This window comes from Sitophilus oryzae, unplaced genomic scaffold (genome assembly GCF_002938485.1).
Source record: "Sitophilus oryzae breed Bouriz unplaced genomic scaffold, Soryzae_2.0 scaffold_1060_pilon_pilon, whole genome shotgun sequence".
Taxonomy (NCBI): domain Eukaryota; kingdom Metazoa; phylum Arthropoda; class Insecta; order Coleoptera; family Curculionidae; genus Sitophilus; species Sitophilus oryzae.
The window spans coordinates 443185-458290 of record NW_022145683.1 but is presented as its reverse complement, the minus strand read 5'-3'; the positions used below and the strand labels follow the sequence as shown (position 1 = coordinate 458290).

General features: G+C 33.6%; 3 protein-coding genes across 3 annotated transcripts; 1 reads left to right on the top strand and 2 right to left on the bottom strand.

The window, feature by feature from the left end:
- Window positions 1–1506: 1506 nt before the first annotated feature.
- On the bottom strand, window positions 1507–2933 carry LOC115877445 (3-oxoacyl-[acyl-carrier-protein] synthase, mitochondrial). Its single transcript, XM_030893602.1, has one exon. It carries the CDS (start codon window positions 2849–2851, stop codon window positions 1589–1591), a length of 1263 nt encoding a protein of 420 aa, XP_030749462.1. The 5' UTR covers window positions 2852–2933; the 3' UTR covers window positions 1507–1588.
- A 181-nt stretch (window positions 2934–3114) lies between these two features.
- LOC115877437 (activator of 90 kDa heat shock protein ATPase homolog 1) lies at window positions 3115–7829 on the top strand. The gene is made up of 5 exons (XM_030893594.1): window positions 3115–3270; window positions 3362–3525; window positions 3593–3807; window positions 3859–4386; window positions 6197–7829. The coding sequence occupies exons 2-5, from the start codon at window positions 3381–3383 to the stop codon at window positions 6335–6337; spliced, it is 1029 nt and encodes a 342-aa protein (XP_030749454.1). The 5' UTR covers window positions 3115–3270; window positions 3362–3380; the 3' UTR covers window positions 6338–7829.
- A 679-nt stretch (window positions 7830–8508) lies between these two features.
- On the bottom strand, window positions 8509–15009 carry LOC115877426 (zinc finger C4H2 domain-containing protein). Its single transcript, XM_030893584.1, has 4 exons — window positions 14670–15009; window positions 14448–14619; window positions 14215–14393; window positions 8509–10014 (listed from the first exon to the last, which is right to left on the bottom strand). The coding sequence occupies exons 1-4, from the start codon at window positions 14726–14728 to the stop codon at window positions 9642–9644; spliced, it is 783 nt and encodes a 260-aa protein (XP_030749444.1). The 5' UTR covers window positions 14729–15009; the 3' UTR covers window positions 8509–9641.
- Window positions 15010–15106: the final 97 nt, after the last annotated feature.

Sequence of the window (15106 nt, the reverse complement as noted above, 5' to 3'; positions counted from 1 at the left end):
ATTGAAGACGCCCAGCATTTGATTGCAGTATTACAGGTTGCAGCTTGATTTTGCTGCGACTGGCTGTTGGCTGGTCACTGCGACCTGGTCGTCAGTGCGTTTGAGCTCTAAAGCATACCGTGCACTTATGGGCAGCGCGGCGCGGCGCAGTGAAAAACCGTGCAGTGTATTAATTGTATGTAATATAATGCGGGTTCACGGACTAAAGCGAAGCAACGTTGCTTGGTTTTGCATTGTTTTGTTTTTTCGCCGGTATGCTTAAAGTCGTTGCAACCAGTAGATTGCACTAAAATATTATTTTCTGCCGCTTGTTGTCGGTTTTCTTCCAAATTAATAATTTTTCAGATAAAATCCCTCAAATTCAACGCAAAATATTTTATTTTCTAAAAGATATAGTATTTTAGTGTAGTTTTTGCACACGTGCAGAAAATCCAAAGAAGTAGTATACAGACTGGATCAAAGGGAAACTTAAATCTAGTCCCTTTTTTTATCAAGGTTCGGGGTCGATTCTAGTAAAAATTCAAAACATTTTTATATGACATACTCTATTTATGGTTGATATGATACCTGTTATTATACCTTCGAGTTTCGATGTTAAAAAATAAAAAAACATATTTAAAGTTTCTTTTTGATCTGCCCTGTAGAATCTTTTTTTTGTTCCTCTACAATGTGTGAAAACTGCACTAATTACCCTGGTAGAACATTTAATCAGCTCATGCCGCTGATGAATAGGAACTTCGCTTTTTATAGTTAACTCAGATATTCTAACATTTCTGAAAACAATATTTTCTATTTGATAAAACGTAAAAAAATGTTAGATCTGACAGCTATGCCGAAACTGGTCGTTCGTCTGGCCGCCATCTATGTACGTAATATATCCGACCAGCCGACGGCCAGATCGCTGCGACCTGGCCGTCAGTGAGTGAACTCTTAAAAATCTAATATTTGTGAATAGTTTTAAAAAATATTGAGATTTTACACAAAATTGTTTAGAGATATTTAATGCTTATTATCAAACAATATTATTTTCACAATTAGCCTTGCGTGAAAATGAAATGTAAACTATAAATACAATCTTGCAGTAAAATTCTGTTTTTCTTTTCAACTTTATTAACCGCAGGTAAAATTTCAACTGTATAAGGATATCCGTGACAGGGAAAACGTCGTTATATGTAGACGTGGCTTAAATACTGTGTTATTAAATAACATTTTAGTTTAAACTTGTCTAAATTTGATATAGTAAAGCTGTAACCAAATTGTTATTTCTACACTTATTGTAACTTCGTTTTACCTCCTTTTAACCCAAGGCCGTGGCCCAAGATAAGCTGCACGCGTAGAGCGAAGCGAGCGGACAATAAAAAAATACGCCTCAATCCGCCTCGCCTGTATGTGAGGCCACTTCCATTTATATGACTTCAATGGATTTGAATGCTTCGCGGTCCTCTACGCCTCGCTAGGTCGTACGCCTCCCATGTGTGGCCACGCACTAAAAAAAAACTGCAAATATTTATTAAAAAGATCTTTTTATTCTTAAAACTAATAAGTAAAAAGATACACTTAAGATTAAATTTGCTTTTAAAAATCACAGCTATAACAAAAACTGACTGAAACACAGGCTTGCATTGGTCCCGCCAAACCCAAACGCATTTTTCAGTGCTATTCTTCTATTGTTACTCCACACTTGGGTCTTTAATGGTACAAAATTAATGTCTTTATTGTCGCTCTCTTCCAAATTTATCGTTGGGGGTAGAACACCAGTTTCAATAGCCTTGATAGTAAAAACTGATTCTAAATTTCCCGCCGCACCTAGGAGATGCCCATGGGCCCCTTTCGTAGAAGAAACTGCTATATTTTCAACACTACCATCAAATAACTTTTTTATAGCCGTTGTTTCAATGGCGTCTCCCATCGGAGTTGATGTGGCATGGGCATTAACATACGAGACTTCTTTAACATCGATTTTGGCGTCGTTAACCGCACATTTCATGGCTAAATAAGCCCCTATTCCATCGGCACTTGGGGCCGTTAAGTGAGAAGCATCACCGGACAGTCCATAGCCAAGTATTTCCGCGTAAATATGGGCATTTCGTTGTTTGGCATGTTCTAATTCTTCTAAAACTAAAATGGCACTTCCTTCTCCCATTACAAAGCCCTCTCTTTTTTTATCGAACGGTCTCGATGCTTTTTCTGGTTGGTCATTGAAACTGGTACTTAAAGCTCTCAATCTACAAAATGCTGCTATAGATAATGGTGATATACAGGCTTCTGTACCACCACATACCATGACGTCGGCGTAATTATCACGTATGAAGCGAAATGAGTCCCCTATGGCATGAGCCCCGGTAGCACAGGCAGTTGATACAGAATGATTTGGTCCTCTAAAGCCATATTTTATACTAATTTGCCCACCTGCCATGTTTGGTAATATTCGAGGCACAAAAAATGGGCTTATATGGTGATAGCCTTTTTTTAGCCCCTCATATGTAGAACAGATGTCTTGTAAATCGACCATACCCATACCTACTGCCACTCCAGTTCGTAGTTTATCTTTATCGGAGGGATTCAATAAATTTGCATCTGTTAAGGCTTCTTTAGCTGCTAAAAGAGCAAATCCAGTGGCAGGTGCCATTGATTTCATTTCACTCTTAGAGAAATAATTGGAAAGTTGAAACTTATCACCGTTTTCCTCTTTGACTACACCACCTATTCTGCATGGCAAAGAATGATACTCCGGTCCTTCTAACTTTGAAATACCGCTATGTCCTGACACGATAGCTTTCCAGGAGTCTTTTAAATTCGTTCCTACAGGACTTATCACACCAAGCCCAGTCACTACAACTCGTCTTTGCATATTTACAGAAACTGTTATTTGTACCAGAGCTTGAACATTTTGAAATAAATAATAACCTTCCGCGCATCAGCTGATATTTTGCAAAAAAGTCAAAGTCATGTCAAAGTTCAGACAAAACAGCTGATATCTATTAAAAAATATGATAAATCTAAGGAAAAAAACTGATAAAACTATTGACTCTGTTACTTAAAACCGGAAATTTTAAAAAGAAGATTTTTAGTAGCTGTAGCCCATATTTTTGTTCCATGGCTAATGTCATGTCAACAGATTGTCAAATATTTCGCGACTGCCTTCTAAGTTGCACGAGCGTTTTCTTCAGTTAGTTTAATTTCTAGAATTTTCTCAAATTTGATAGAAACTATATTTTGATCTCTCGTAATTATACCAGTTCACCGATCTTAGCAAGTGTCTCTGTACAGGCAAGTACTGAGTGTTCCAACTGAGCGCTATTTAAACAGTTTCTGTGAAAAAAGTATAGTGGAAATCTCTTAGCAAATTTGTTCTTAACAGTATTAAATTCCAATTTACAATGGCAAAATGGGGTGAGGGAGATCCTAGATGGATTGTAGAAGAGCGACCAGATGCTACAAATGTAAACAATTGGCATTGGACGGAGAAAAATGCAAGTCCGTGGTCTCAAGAACGGATCAAAGAATTGTTTAACAATCTTTCAGGTATTATAATTGTTATTTCCACTTATAATAGTCTGTTAAATTAACAATCTCAACTGTCTGTATCTAGTTAAGAGTGATTTAGCCAACCTAGAAATTAACGGAGTAGAAAAATGTGAAGGGGAAGCCTGTGCGAATAATAGAAAAGGTAAATTAATATTTTTCTATGAATGGGACATAATTTTAAACTGGAGCGGAATACTGAATGGCGGAACTGATCTTAAACATAGTGGTACCATAAAAATACCTAATTTGTCTGAAGAAAATGACATGTCTGATCTAGATGTAAGTCCTTTATTTTGTATTTTTTTAAGTCTCTAATAAGATTCTTTTTAGATACAAATAACACTAAAAGATCCTGATGAAGAAGGTCAGATATTAAAAGACATTATGTACAAAGAAGGCAGGAATATAGTACGTGAACAACTCAGTAAATATGTGACCAGTTTAAAACAAGAGTTCTCGAAAGGTATGATCCTACCGAAAAAAGATGAAGTTAAACCGGACACCATTAAGACATTAGCTAGTGGTTTCAATAAGAAAATAAATATGACACCTGTTGTTAGTGAAAACAAACAGGTCGGTTTAAAAATCGACACAACTACGATAACGCAAGAACACAAGTTTCAATGTACGGCAGAGGAGTTTTACAATGCCATGACAAGGATTGAATTGGTAACAGCTTTTACAAGAGGTCACGTGAAATTAGATCCCGTAAAAGGGGGTATATTTGAACTATTTGGTGGGAATATTTCTGGAAAATTCCAGGAATTAATACCTAACGAGAAAATCGTTCAGCTATGGAGGTATAAACAGTGGCCTGAAGGTCATTATTCCACTGTAACTCTGCAGATTAATCAAAAGGTTAGTTGACTATACGGGGTCTAGCCACAATAGGCCCTACCGTGGAGATCCCATTGGGGACCCACTCTGACAACTGAGATATGGGGCCTTTTTGAATTTTTTACCATTTTGAAAATTGCCCATAACTTTTTTATTTCGCGGAATAATAAAATCTTGTAAAGACGTTCTGAAGGCACTTTTTTAAGCACAATCCAGTGGCGTAGTAATTTTTTTCCTATACTGGCTCTTTTTGTCAGAAATAATAAAAAGTATAATTATTTAAATAAAAATCATAGTTGGCTATGAACTTAAAAAAATGCTTACGTTTAACCTTTTCCAACTTCCAACGATATAAAGTTATGGGTATTTATTTCTAAGAGTGAGAGCAATATTAGGTATTTTATCTTTGTATCGAAGAGGGCCTTGATTTTGTGTTGACCCAGTTGCCTAATTATTTTTTGTCGCAATTTAATATTCTTTATTAATTTATCTGCAAAATTAAAGATTTTTGAAAAGGCAAATTAACATTTTATATTAGTTTTATTTTAATTACAATTATAACGTCATTAAATGGAGAATTTAGAGAAAATCAGATTGGAACAAAGGGCCTCATATTTTGGCCTGCTAGATCCTGTGATTTAACTTCTTTCAACTTTTTTATGGGGGAAATTAAAAGACCTTATATATAAGGGAGCAACCATTGGGACGAGAGAAGAATTGCAGAAGGCTACTAGGCAAGCTTTTGGACTTATTACACCAGTTTACCTAATAAATCGCTATAACTCTGTGCGCAAAAGATGTTTATTGTATATTCAACAAGGCTCAGTTTGAACATCTTAGACGATTTTTTTTAGAAAACTATATTCGTCACTCAAAAAATACGTTTTTTAGCTTTGTTCTTTGTTTATTGTATCGATTTCAATTGTAATTACTAAAACTAAAATGTTAATTTACCTTTTCAAAAGTCTTTAATTATACAGATAAATAATAATATAGAATATTAAATTGCGATAAAAAGTAATTAGACAACTACGTCAACACAAAATTAAGGCACACTTCTATACAAAGATGAAAAACCTAATATTTCCCTAATTCTTAGAAATGATACCCATAACTTTATATTGTTCGAAATGGTTAAAAGCCAGCATTTTTTTAAGTTCATAGCCAACTATGATTTCCATTTAAAAAATTATATTTTTTATTATTTCTGACAAAAAGAGCAAGCATAGAAAAAACTCACTACGCCACTGGATTGTGCTTAAAAATGTGCCTTGAGAACGTCTTTACAGAATTTTATTATTCCGCGAAATAAAAAAGTTACGGGTAATTTTCAAAATGGTAAAAAATTCAAAAAGATCCCGTATCTCAGTTGGCAGTGAAAATATCAACAAGCGGTTTATACCATTAAACGTGTCTCAGAAATCGAGCTCTTCACATCTATGTCGGTTTTGCTCTATCTAGTCAGGAAATATGAAATAGGTTTTCTCTGTTAAACCAATTTCGACCACCCTGTACATATTTAACCTTTATACAAAAGTGCTTTGTTTGTCCGTTAGAGGGCATCAATGAAAAATAAACCTAAACGTTAATTTCAAATTTATTAATTTTTTAAAGCCTTTTATGAAGCTTATTGTCAAATATAATTTGTGATATTAACGTAAAATTCCATATTTTCACCAACTAGATTGTTAGGGCATAATAGATTTTATGTACCCCCATTGCTTGATGTGACAAAATGCATTTTTTAGAAGTCAGCTTCGGAAAAATATTTTTTTTTGAAAATGAAAAAAAAATTCATTTTTATAATAAATATTGATTATATTATTTACAGAGTGATCATACTGAAGTAAAGCTGCAACAGACAGGCGTACCTAAAGGTGAAGCCGACGTTACTAGGGTAAATTGGGACAGGTACTACTGGGACGCGATTAAACAAGCTTTTGGATTTGGTGCCTTTCTCGGAGCTATTTGAATAGTTTAGCTAATTTAATAATATTTTAAGTATGAATAAAATGTTCTACTCTGGTACGATGTCTACAATTTTCAGATTAATTCTATAATCTGTAAACTAAAGGCCTTCCTACACTTCGGTTATTTTGCTCTGTTCTAACCGCGCGGGTAGAAAGTACGGGCAAAGCAACCTCTACACATTGTCGCATTTTGAACAGTAGACATAGACAAGAACGATGGACTCGAGAAAGAACTTGCTAGCAATGGCGGTACTAGTTATAAAAAAGAACCCTAACCCCCTTAATATATAAACCCTTACTAAATTTTAATTTTGACATTGATCGCTGTCCGTCAATAAAATTGTAACCCCAAATCAAATGACAGTGACAATTACTAAAAGGAATATACAGTAATTTATGAAATGACGTAATGACGTCACTAATCTTTTTTTATCTCGTTAGCAAGTGATTGCGAGAGTTCGACAATGTATGACGTGACGTTTAACAATGGCAATATTCTATACAACTCAATAAATTCAATGGTAAATTATTCAGTGTTAGTGGTAATTTACGTCGAACGCGTGTGCGATATACAGGGTGAGTCTTAAATAAGTGCAAATATTTTCAGGGCTGGTAGATCTCGGTAAAAGAAACATATTTCCTTTTTACCGTTTTCAAGTTTTTTACCGTTTTACCTAAAATCAAAGTCCAAAATAACAGAGTTATTTTACTTTGAAATTTTAAAAAATAATTTTTTGCTTAAATTTTGAGAACCACTGGATTTTTTCTGGGTTTTCTTTCCTGTAAATTTAATGTTCTAGCTACATATGTTGCCATAAAATCAAGATATATGGTATTTTTTAACTAAAAATAAAAAAAAATCGAAAAATACCAAATTTAAAAAAAAAATTGGTAAAAAATCTCATAGACGTGTTTCTAAGGGTCGACATATACCACTCCTAAAAATATTTACACTTTTGAAAAAAAAAATAAAACTCACCCTGTATAAATATCTAAGAAGTGCTGGCGCCACTGGCTGGAATAAAACTGCGCGAGATTTATGACCATATACGATCGGGTAGGAATAAACGGGTCTAACCGTACAGTCAATATCTGGTGAAGACAGATATTGAACAAACAGGCAAAACTGGACTGAACACACTCATACACTGACATATAACGGTTAAAACCGGGTAAAATAATTGAAGTGTATGGGGGCTTAAACTAAGATGCCTTTTTATTTGCTTTCCATAAGAAAATAAATTATTTTAGTCATATTTGTCATCATCAAATGTAAACAGAAGTTTTTATATCAATGATTAGAACTGTTTTTATTCGCTGCTTTTTCTATTTGATAGAGCTAAATCTTCTAGTCTGAAACCCAGTATCAAAAGTCTTTTTAGGTATATAATAATATACTGATTCATTCTCATAATATATCAAATGGTTTTTGTGAATAATTCTTCGTCAGTATATCTGTGCACATGGTTCTAATAAATTGTCTTAGGTAAAGAAGTTTTTTTTTTTTTTTCTAATAACTCCGCAATTGAGAAAGTGTTCTCACCTTGTATGCAGGGCGATCTGGAGTCCTCAAAAAATTCAACAGGGTTTTCCTGAATAAGTGTCCAATATTTCAAAGGCTGATTTTTCTATCTCCAACAAAAATTAAGAATTTGTTGAAGAAATATTTGTTTGGATGAATTTTTCTCTTGGCATATTGAAAAATAGTACCGCATAATCGAAAAAAAAACGGCGTCAAAGGCGGCTGGGGAATGACAATCGATGATAATTTTGACGAGATCAATCTCCTAGACGTCATATAATAAAAATTGTCTCAGAATTTGTCAAAAATTAACACTGATTATAGAAAGATTAAAAAATGATGTCCTGAACGTTTCAGGACACAAATTTATTTCCGAAAAATTATTTTTTCTCGAATTTTAACCTACATAAAATCATTTTTACTCAGTATAAAAATAAATTACAACCTTCTTAAGGCCAACTGGTAGTAAACGCCCTTAAAAAGTAAAGAGTACGGGCCAAATAAATGACGTCTAGGGCTTGACCTCGCCAAAATTATCATGGCTTCTCATTCCCCAGCCGTCTTTGACGCCGTTTTTTTTTCGACAGTATGGTATAACACCGATTTTCGATATAAAAGTAATTTCATATGGAAGTTAATTAAATATCTATCTAAAACGAGCACATTTTTTGTATTTCACTCACATCAATCTTACAATTCCTTTAATACTATATCTAGAGAATATATACTTGTTGACATACAATGTTATTATTTAATAAATTTGCTTATTTATACGTATACAATACACACAGAACCACATATTTTAAATTAAATGAGCCATTATGTTAATTGACACTGGGCTTTTAAAAAAAACGACACACAAAATACATTATACAGGGTGTTTCAAAAGCATCTCTCGTGCGGAGATTCCTCACGTAAAAATAAGATTTATTTTTTGATTCGGCCTAGGTTTCGTGGCTACAAGTCATTCATTAAGGCTTACATATTTTAATGCTAAAAAAGTCGACAGATTCACCACGGACGTGCATAGGGGTGATCACTAGAATATTTTTCTAAAGAAAGTCTGTGCGCCACTGACTGTTCTCACACTTTGTCAGCACAGCGGCCACAGTGTTAAGTACCTGTTGATTCTTCATTAAAAATATATGAAAAAAGTTCCTATAAACATGGCTGTCACAACTTTTAAAAAAGAGGTCTTTTGTAATTATATTATACAATTTTATTTTTTGAATTTGCTGTAGGTAGCACTGAACATCAGTGTAAATTTTAATAAAATTTAATAATAAATTAGATAAAATAAATAATTATTAATTTTATTACTTGTGATTAATAAAATTGCGTTTATCTATCTCATCAAGGAGATGGAAATCGATAAATTATCAAGATCAAGAAGACTTTTAACGATGTATTCAACGACCTATATAAGACCTAAATATAAGAGAAAAAGTCAGTGGCGTACATGTCTTTTTTAGAAAATTATTCCAGTGATAACCCATATGCACGTCCCTTGTCTGTCCACACTTTTTTAGCATTAAAATATGTAACACTTATAGCAAATTTTACCCTCAAAATTCCATTCGAATCGTTAAAAGCACTTGGAAGAAAATTCTAATGAATTGCAAAAAAATGAAGAACTTTAATAACTGTACCTACGAAATAAAGCAGATGTTGACATAAGAAATAAATCTTATTTTTACGCGAGGGAAAATTGGTACATATTTTTTGAAACACCCTGTATAAAGCTACAAAAAACTATTTTTTGAACCAGCAAAAATTAATCTTACTTAGTGGTCTTTCTTCTTGGGCTTCTTAGGATTGCGCGACCGAGACTTGGCCTTGCACAAGGGACAAATAGGCGCGTTCCTGTGAATCTGCTGATGACAGCTGAGACAGGACTTCATTGGCGGCGGTTGCTGTCGGAAAGTGGGAGTCGGGGGACCCGGGTGGCTACCCGGACCCAAACCACCCGGTCTCCCCGGTTCTGGTTTGCTAGAAACCAACCGCAGAGGATTGGGGGGCGGTAAAAATGTTGGTGGTAAGGGTGGAGCCAACGAGCTCAGAGAAGTTTCCGTTGAGGTTATAGGCCTGGTCCAATCAGCCGTCTTGCTGTAGCTAGCTGACTGGTTCTTGGCGTTATTGTAAAGCTGAGAGAATTTCCTAGAAGTAATAGTTATTTATGTATCAAGGAGTGCCAAGGGGCAATAATTGCCCGAGGTTATTAGCACCCTTATAACTATCGTAGTACATGGATAATTTTATTTCTTACTGAATATAGTTAGAGTATACCTATCTGGTCATCGAAACTGTGCGGTCTGGTTTGGTTATATATATATAATATATATATATATATATATATATATATATATATATATATATATATATATATATATATATATATATATATATATATATATATATATATATATATATATATATATATATATATATATATATATATAATATATATATATAGGTTAGGTTAGTTATTTTAACTTGTAAGACAGTGATGTAGACAGCTTAATGGAAAATCAAATGTATTAAAAAGAGATAAAAATTGGGTCGATACATTTCTTCTATGCGGTATTGCTGGATTTTGCATCAAAATTTCAAACCGCACAAGTAGGCGTTTACGAAAAATCTTGCATCTAGAGTTGGATCTTTATTTTTCACTATTAGTTACTCATTTCACTACAGCTGTAATAGATTATAAATATTTAGCTTAGATATATTTTCTTCATTTTGGTAGTATACATGAAAGTTTTTAAAATAGCTTATATTTTTCTACACACATTTTCTAACAAACGCAAAAAACCGGCAACACTGTATGCCGTTTTTTATATTGTCTCTGTCTGTCAACCTGTCATTTATATTATTCTCTGTCACACGAACTAAAATCCAGACCACATAGTTTTGATGACCAGCAAAACGACTTTGTCAATCGAATTCAGATTTTTGTCAAAAAAAAAACGTCTTTCACGCGAATTCGACACAAGCTGGAGTACATTAACCCTCGAGCAGGCGCGTCCGGAACTTTGTACCGCAATTTTAGTAATTTCTTTAAAACAAAATATCCATTGGACGTAGGTCGGTGGTGCCATTAAATCTGGGGTCTGGTCCACTTTAGGTACGTCAAAATTTTAAAATTTTCTATACAGAATTGAGAAGAGGAACACTTATAATGACATTTTCTAACAAAAAAGTGCGGATCGTCCATAAATAACACCAAAAACAAACCCCCCAAAAAGAATGTTGTAACCAATGCAATCAAAACTCAGTTACGGCGGACGTTTTTACCATTGTGACCCTCTTCTCAACCTTTAACACAGATCAAAATATAATATCTATTCTTATCAGCTTAATATCGCTACCGCTATTTTTCAAAATTAATAGGAAAGTATAACTAAAACAAAATTCCGATTTTCAATATTTCATTGTTACCGCCAGCGATATACGCGGACGCGAGCAAAAGACAAATAAACTTAAGTCTGCGTCACAAGAATAGATATCAACCAGAAGCCTAACTTAGAGTTTGCGCGGGAAACATCGCCTAACCTAAAAATAGCGGTAGAACCTGTCAACGCACTGGCGTTCGCAGTTCACTTATGTTTTGCGTTTTGCTGAGAGCAGTAGCTGTTCGTCATTAGGGTTCCCAACTTGAGCACTGGCGATTCCGGGACAATTATTTTTAAGCTTTTAAATAATTGAAACAAAACATTAAATATTAGAAATTAAAATATATTATGTGTGTAGTACACACTTTTTTAATTTTTAAACATAAAACATAACATTAGGTCCCGGCCAAGGCAAAACTTTCGCCGGGACAAACCTTCTGATTCCTGGTTAATCCCGGCTAAACCGGGACGGTTGGGAACCCTATTCGTCATTCGTAAATATTGAATATTGTAGTTTGTGTTGTTTTATAACTGAACGGAGCGAATAGTCTGGAATAGTTATTAAATATTTGGGTTACCAATATTTGTTGTGCTAGGTACATTATTCATAATAACTTCAAAGAGTACTGGTTCAGTTTGTGCCTCAAGAATGTGCAAAAGCCGGAGTTATGTTTCGCCAGGACGCAAAATGTTTTACGATACGTTTGTGGATATTTAATAAAAAAATGTTTGAGTATACATTCATGTGATATGTATATATGTACCAAATATGCAAAGGCACGCAGTGAGTTAGATGATACATCGTTGTTTTGCCATTTACGTGCCTATGAAAATAATAAAGAGTGAAAATAATAATTTAGATATTTTTGGCAATCTTCAGATGTCACATGACAATTTTGTATCTTTTGTTTCTTCATTAAAACTTGTTTTTAGTAAATATTATGAAGAATATGGGACAAGACATTTTATTAAAGAAATATATATAATATGCAAACAAATTAATTTCAAACATCCGTGTACTAGTTTTCCCCTAAAATATGTAACTAAATTATATCTGCTTATGAAATTGTATTATACATTAAAAAAGATAAACCTTAATTTTAGAACAGCCAATAAAAACAAACTAATTATATGGAGGCATGAATAAATACCTAAGTATTCTGATGTTAGCTTGTTTATTTATTTCGTTTGAAACTTAAATGAACACCTACCCTATCTTTACAGGATGTTTTAAAACGGGCCAATTGAAGGTAAGTATCTCAAGCGTCCTTATAAAGAACCCAAAGTTTTAAATTTCAACCAAATCTCTTCTTATATTAAAAAATCCGCCATATTGGATCCGCTAATTTGATTTTTTTTCTTCAAAAATATTATAAAAGTGTCACCGGAACTCAATACGTGTGCAACATTTCGGAAAAATTGGGATAATAGAAGTGATCAATAAAGCTGCTGCCAGATTTGCAACAAACAAAGGTATGGTAAAGTTAAATAAAATCGTTTAAAAATATAAACTATTTTTATACCGCGATATCTCTAATGGTTTACTAATGCAGTGTTTTTTATCGCTGGCAATAAGTTTTACATTAAAAATATTACTCCATAAAATATGTTGGGACATTTGCACTAAACCAATATTACAGCATCTTAAACAAATTAGCCTTTACTTTTAACTTTAACAAACTCACTTATTAAAGTTTTAAGCAGTAGTTTTATTAACTGTCGAATGATATTAATTAATTCTCTACTTTTCAATTTACAACAAAAAAATAAATACAACTCTGTATACATTCAACGGAAATTTATTAAATACGTCTCTGTGTTCTACCGCTATTAAATGGCGGCCTAATTCGTGAAACGTCACGGATTTCAGCTCCAGTTAGGTTTCTGGTTGATATCTATTCTGTGTCTGCGTCTTCCTTGTCACTCTTATTAAACTTAATAAGGAAAGCTTATATTCTAACCTCAAAAAATAAATAATTTTATTGCAGAAATCTCAAACATTTAGCCGAGTATCCGTACGATCCGTACTTAAAACGTTAAAACATTAATTGTAGAATATATTAATATCAAATTTACATCAATAACTTCAAGATTGACGACGTATCTAAAGTGGACCATCACCTAGATATGCTTATTTAGGGATATTTGGCACCCTGGGTCTACATATAACTTGTGTCTAGCCCTAGCAGGCAACTGTTAAGTCCGACCAATCACGTTAGAGTTTTTTACAAACACAAATGAATTAACACACTCCAAATAACCACACTAACCAACCTGATTGGTCAAACTTAATAGTTGACTGCTAGGACTAGACACTTCTCTACGTATACAGTGATTTTGGTTCAGTAGCAATTCTGTCGTAAACCTGGCAACTACAGAAGCCGCGGTACTCCGCGCCACATAAGTAAAATAGGTTATCATATTATTTAATTATTTTGTTTTATTTGGTGTAATTTTTAAATTGTTAATTAATTTTTTCGATTGATTTTATAATAATCTGTTAAATCTATGTTATTAGTCCTTGTATTCTTTAGTCATTGGGTAGAGGGAATTATGGCACCTTAATTCCCGTTAATAATATCTCAAGAGTTATGAACTCTTAATAACCAAGACGATATAAGCTTATATTAATTCAGTAAGTAATAAAGGGATTTTACCTCTCTGTAAAATACAGGGTGGCGCCTCTCATACGAATCCAAGAAGACAATTTGTATTCAAATGATTTTTTAGCATATGTTGGTTAATTTAGAGCATTTCTTAAAAATATACGAGTTCACAACACAACTTTGATATGTAACAATTTTTTGAGACACCCTGTAGAACTTTATATATTTTTATAAAATGCTTTCACTTAACCTACATATACTCCCAAAATTTAATTTCAATACCAACTATCAGTCTCCCTCGAGCCTCTGCATCGTATGAGGGGCGCCACCCTGTATATTTGGCAAGCAAAAATAATTACTCGGGTGTAACACTCGAGCCCTCTTCTTCATGAAGCTCTGGAAGCCTTTCTAGACCCAAACAATCTCTTCTAAGTCTATCTATTTCCGTTTTTAGCGGTAAATATTCCTCATGTAGTCTTAAAGCAGAACCCATAGATCTGTGTCTATTCTCTTCCGCTTGTTTGATCACTCCCTCCATCTTTTAAGACATTAAATTAGTATTACTAAGGATACAAGCGAAAAACATATTTACCGCATTTATATCAGCATGAATTTGTCTCAATTCCTCAACATGGGACATCTTCTCTTGGAGTAAAAGGTCCATTTCTTGTTTGAATTCAGATAATGACTTTTCCTCCTGCTCCTGAGATTCGATTTCGCATATTAGTCGTGCTTTGAGTTTCTCAAGTTGTATTGTTTTTGCCCTAAAATAATATGTATTATATAAACCTAAGCAGGGGCAAATCCTAATTACCTTATTTCTTTAACTGCTTCCAATTTTGCAAACACAGTTCTCTCGTCTGTTGCTGTCATGTTAAATGATTTTCCTCTCAAATAAGCAGACAACAAAATAGTATTTGCAATACAAGATCCAGATGCACTTAAGTTCTTAAATCTCAGTTAACAACTTGCAGCTTTCAGAAGCGCAAATATAATTGCAGTAGCAATAAGTTTAGATAAAACGAATTATAGAACAAAAATCAGATCTAGTTATAGGCAATTTTGGCTACCAGCTAGCTATTTTTAATTTTTGTTTTAAAAAGCCGTGTTTTTGTTTGACAAAGGTGTCAAACTTCTCTTAATAATTCTCAAGATGGCAGATGGCAGCTAATTATTCAAATAGAAAGTATAACTGGTTGCCTAAAAATAAGACTACTTTTAGTAGTTATTACTGTGTTATTACATTACTTA

Bases quoted from the DNA above. Each gene is read 5' to 3' on its own strand.
- LOC115877445 (XM_030893602.1), bottom strand. From the start codon at position 2,851: ATGCAAAGACGAGTTGTAGTGACTGGGCTTGGTGTGATAAGTCCTGTA.
- LOC115877437 (XM_030893594.1), top strand. From the start codon at position 3,381: ATGGCAAAATGGGGTGAGGGAGATCCTAGATGGATTGTAGAAGAGCGA. The intron at 3,526-3,592 runs GTATTATAATTG...GTCTGTATCTAG, and splicing joins ATTGTTTAACAATCTTTCAG to TTAAGAGTGATTTAGCCAAC. The intron at 3,808-3,858 runs GTAAGTCCTTTA...GATTCTTTTTAG, and splicing joins ATGACATGTCTGATCTAGAT to ATACAAATAACACTAAAAGA.
- LOC115877426 (XM_030893584.1), bottom strand. From the start codon at position 14,728: ATGACAGCAACAGACGAGAGAACTGTGTTTGCAAAATTGGAAGCAGTT. The intron at 14,620-14,669 runs GTAATTAGGATT...ATATTATTTTAG, and splicing joins GAAGCAGTTAAAGAAATAAG to GGCAAAAACAATACAACTTG. The intron at 10,015-14,214 runs GTAATTATTTTT...TATTACTTCTAG, and splicing joins GGCTCGAGTGTTACACCCGA to GAAATTCTCTCAGCTTTACA.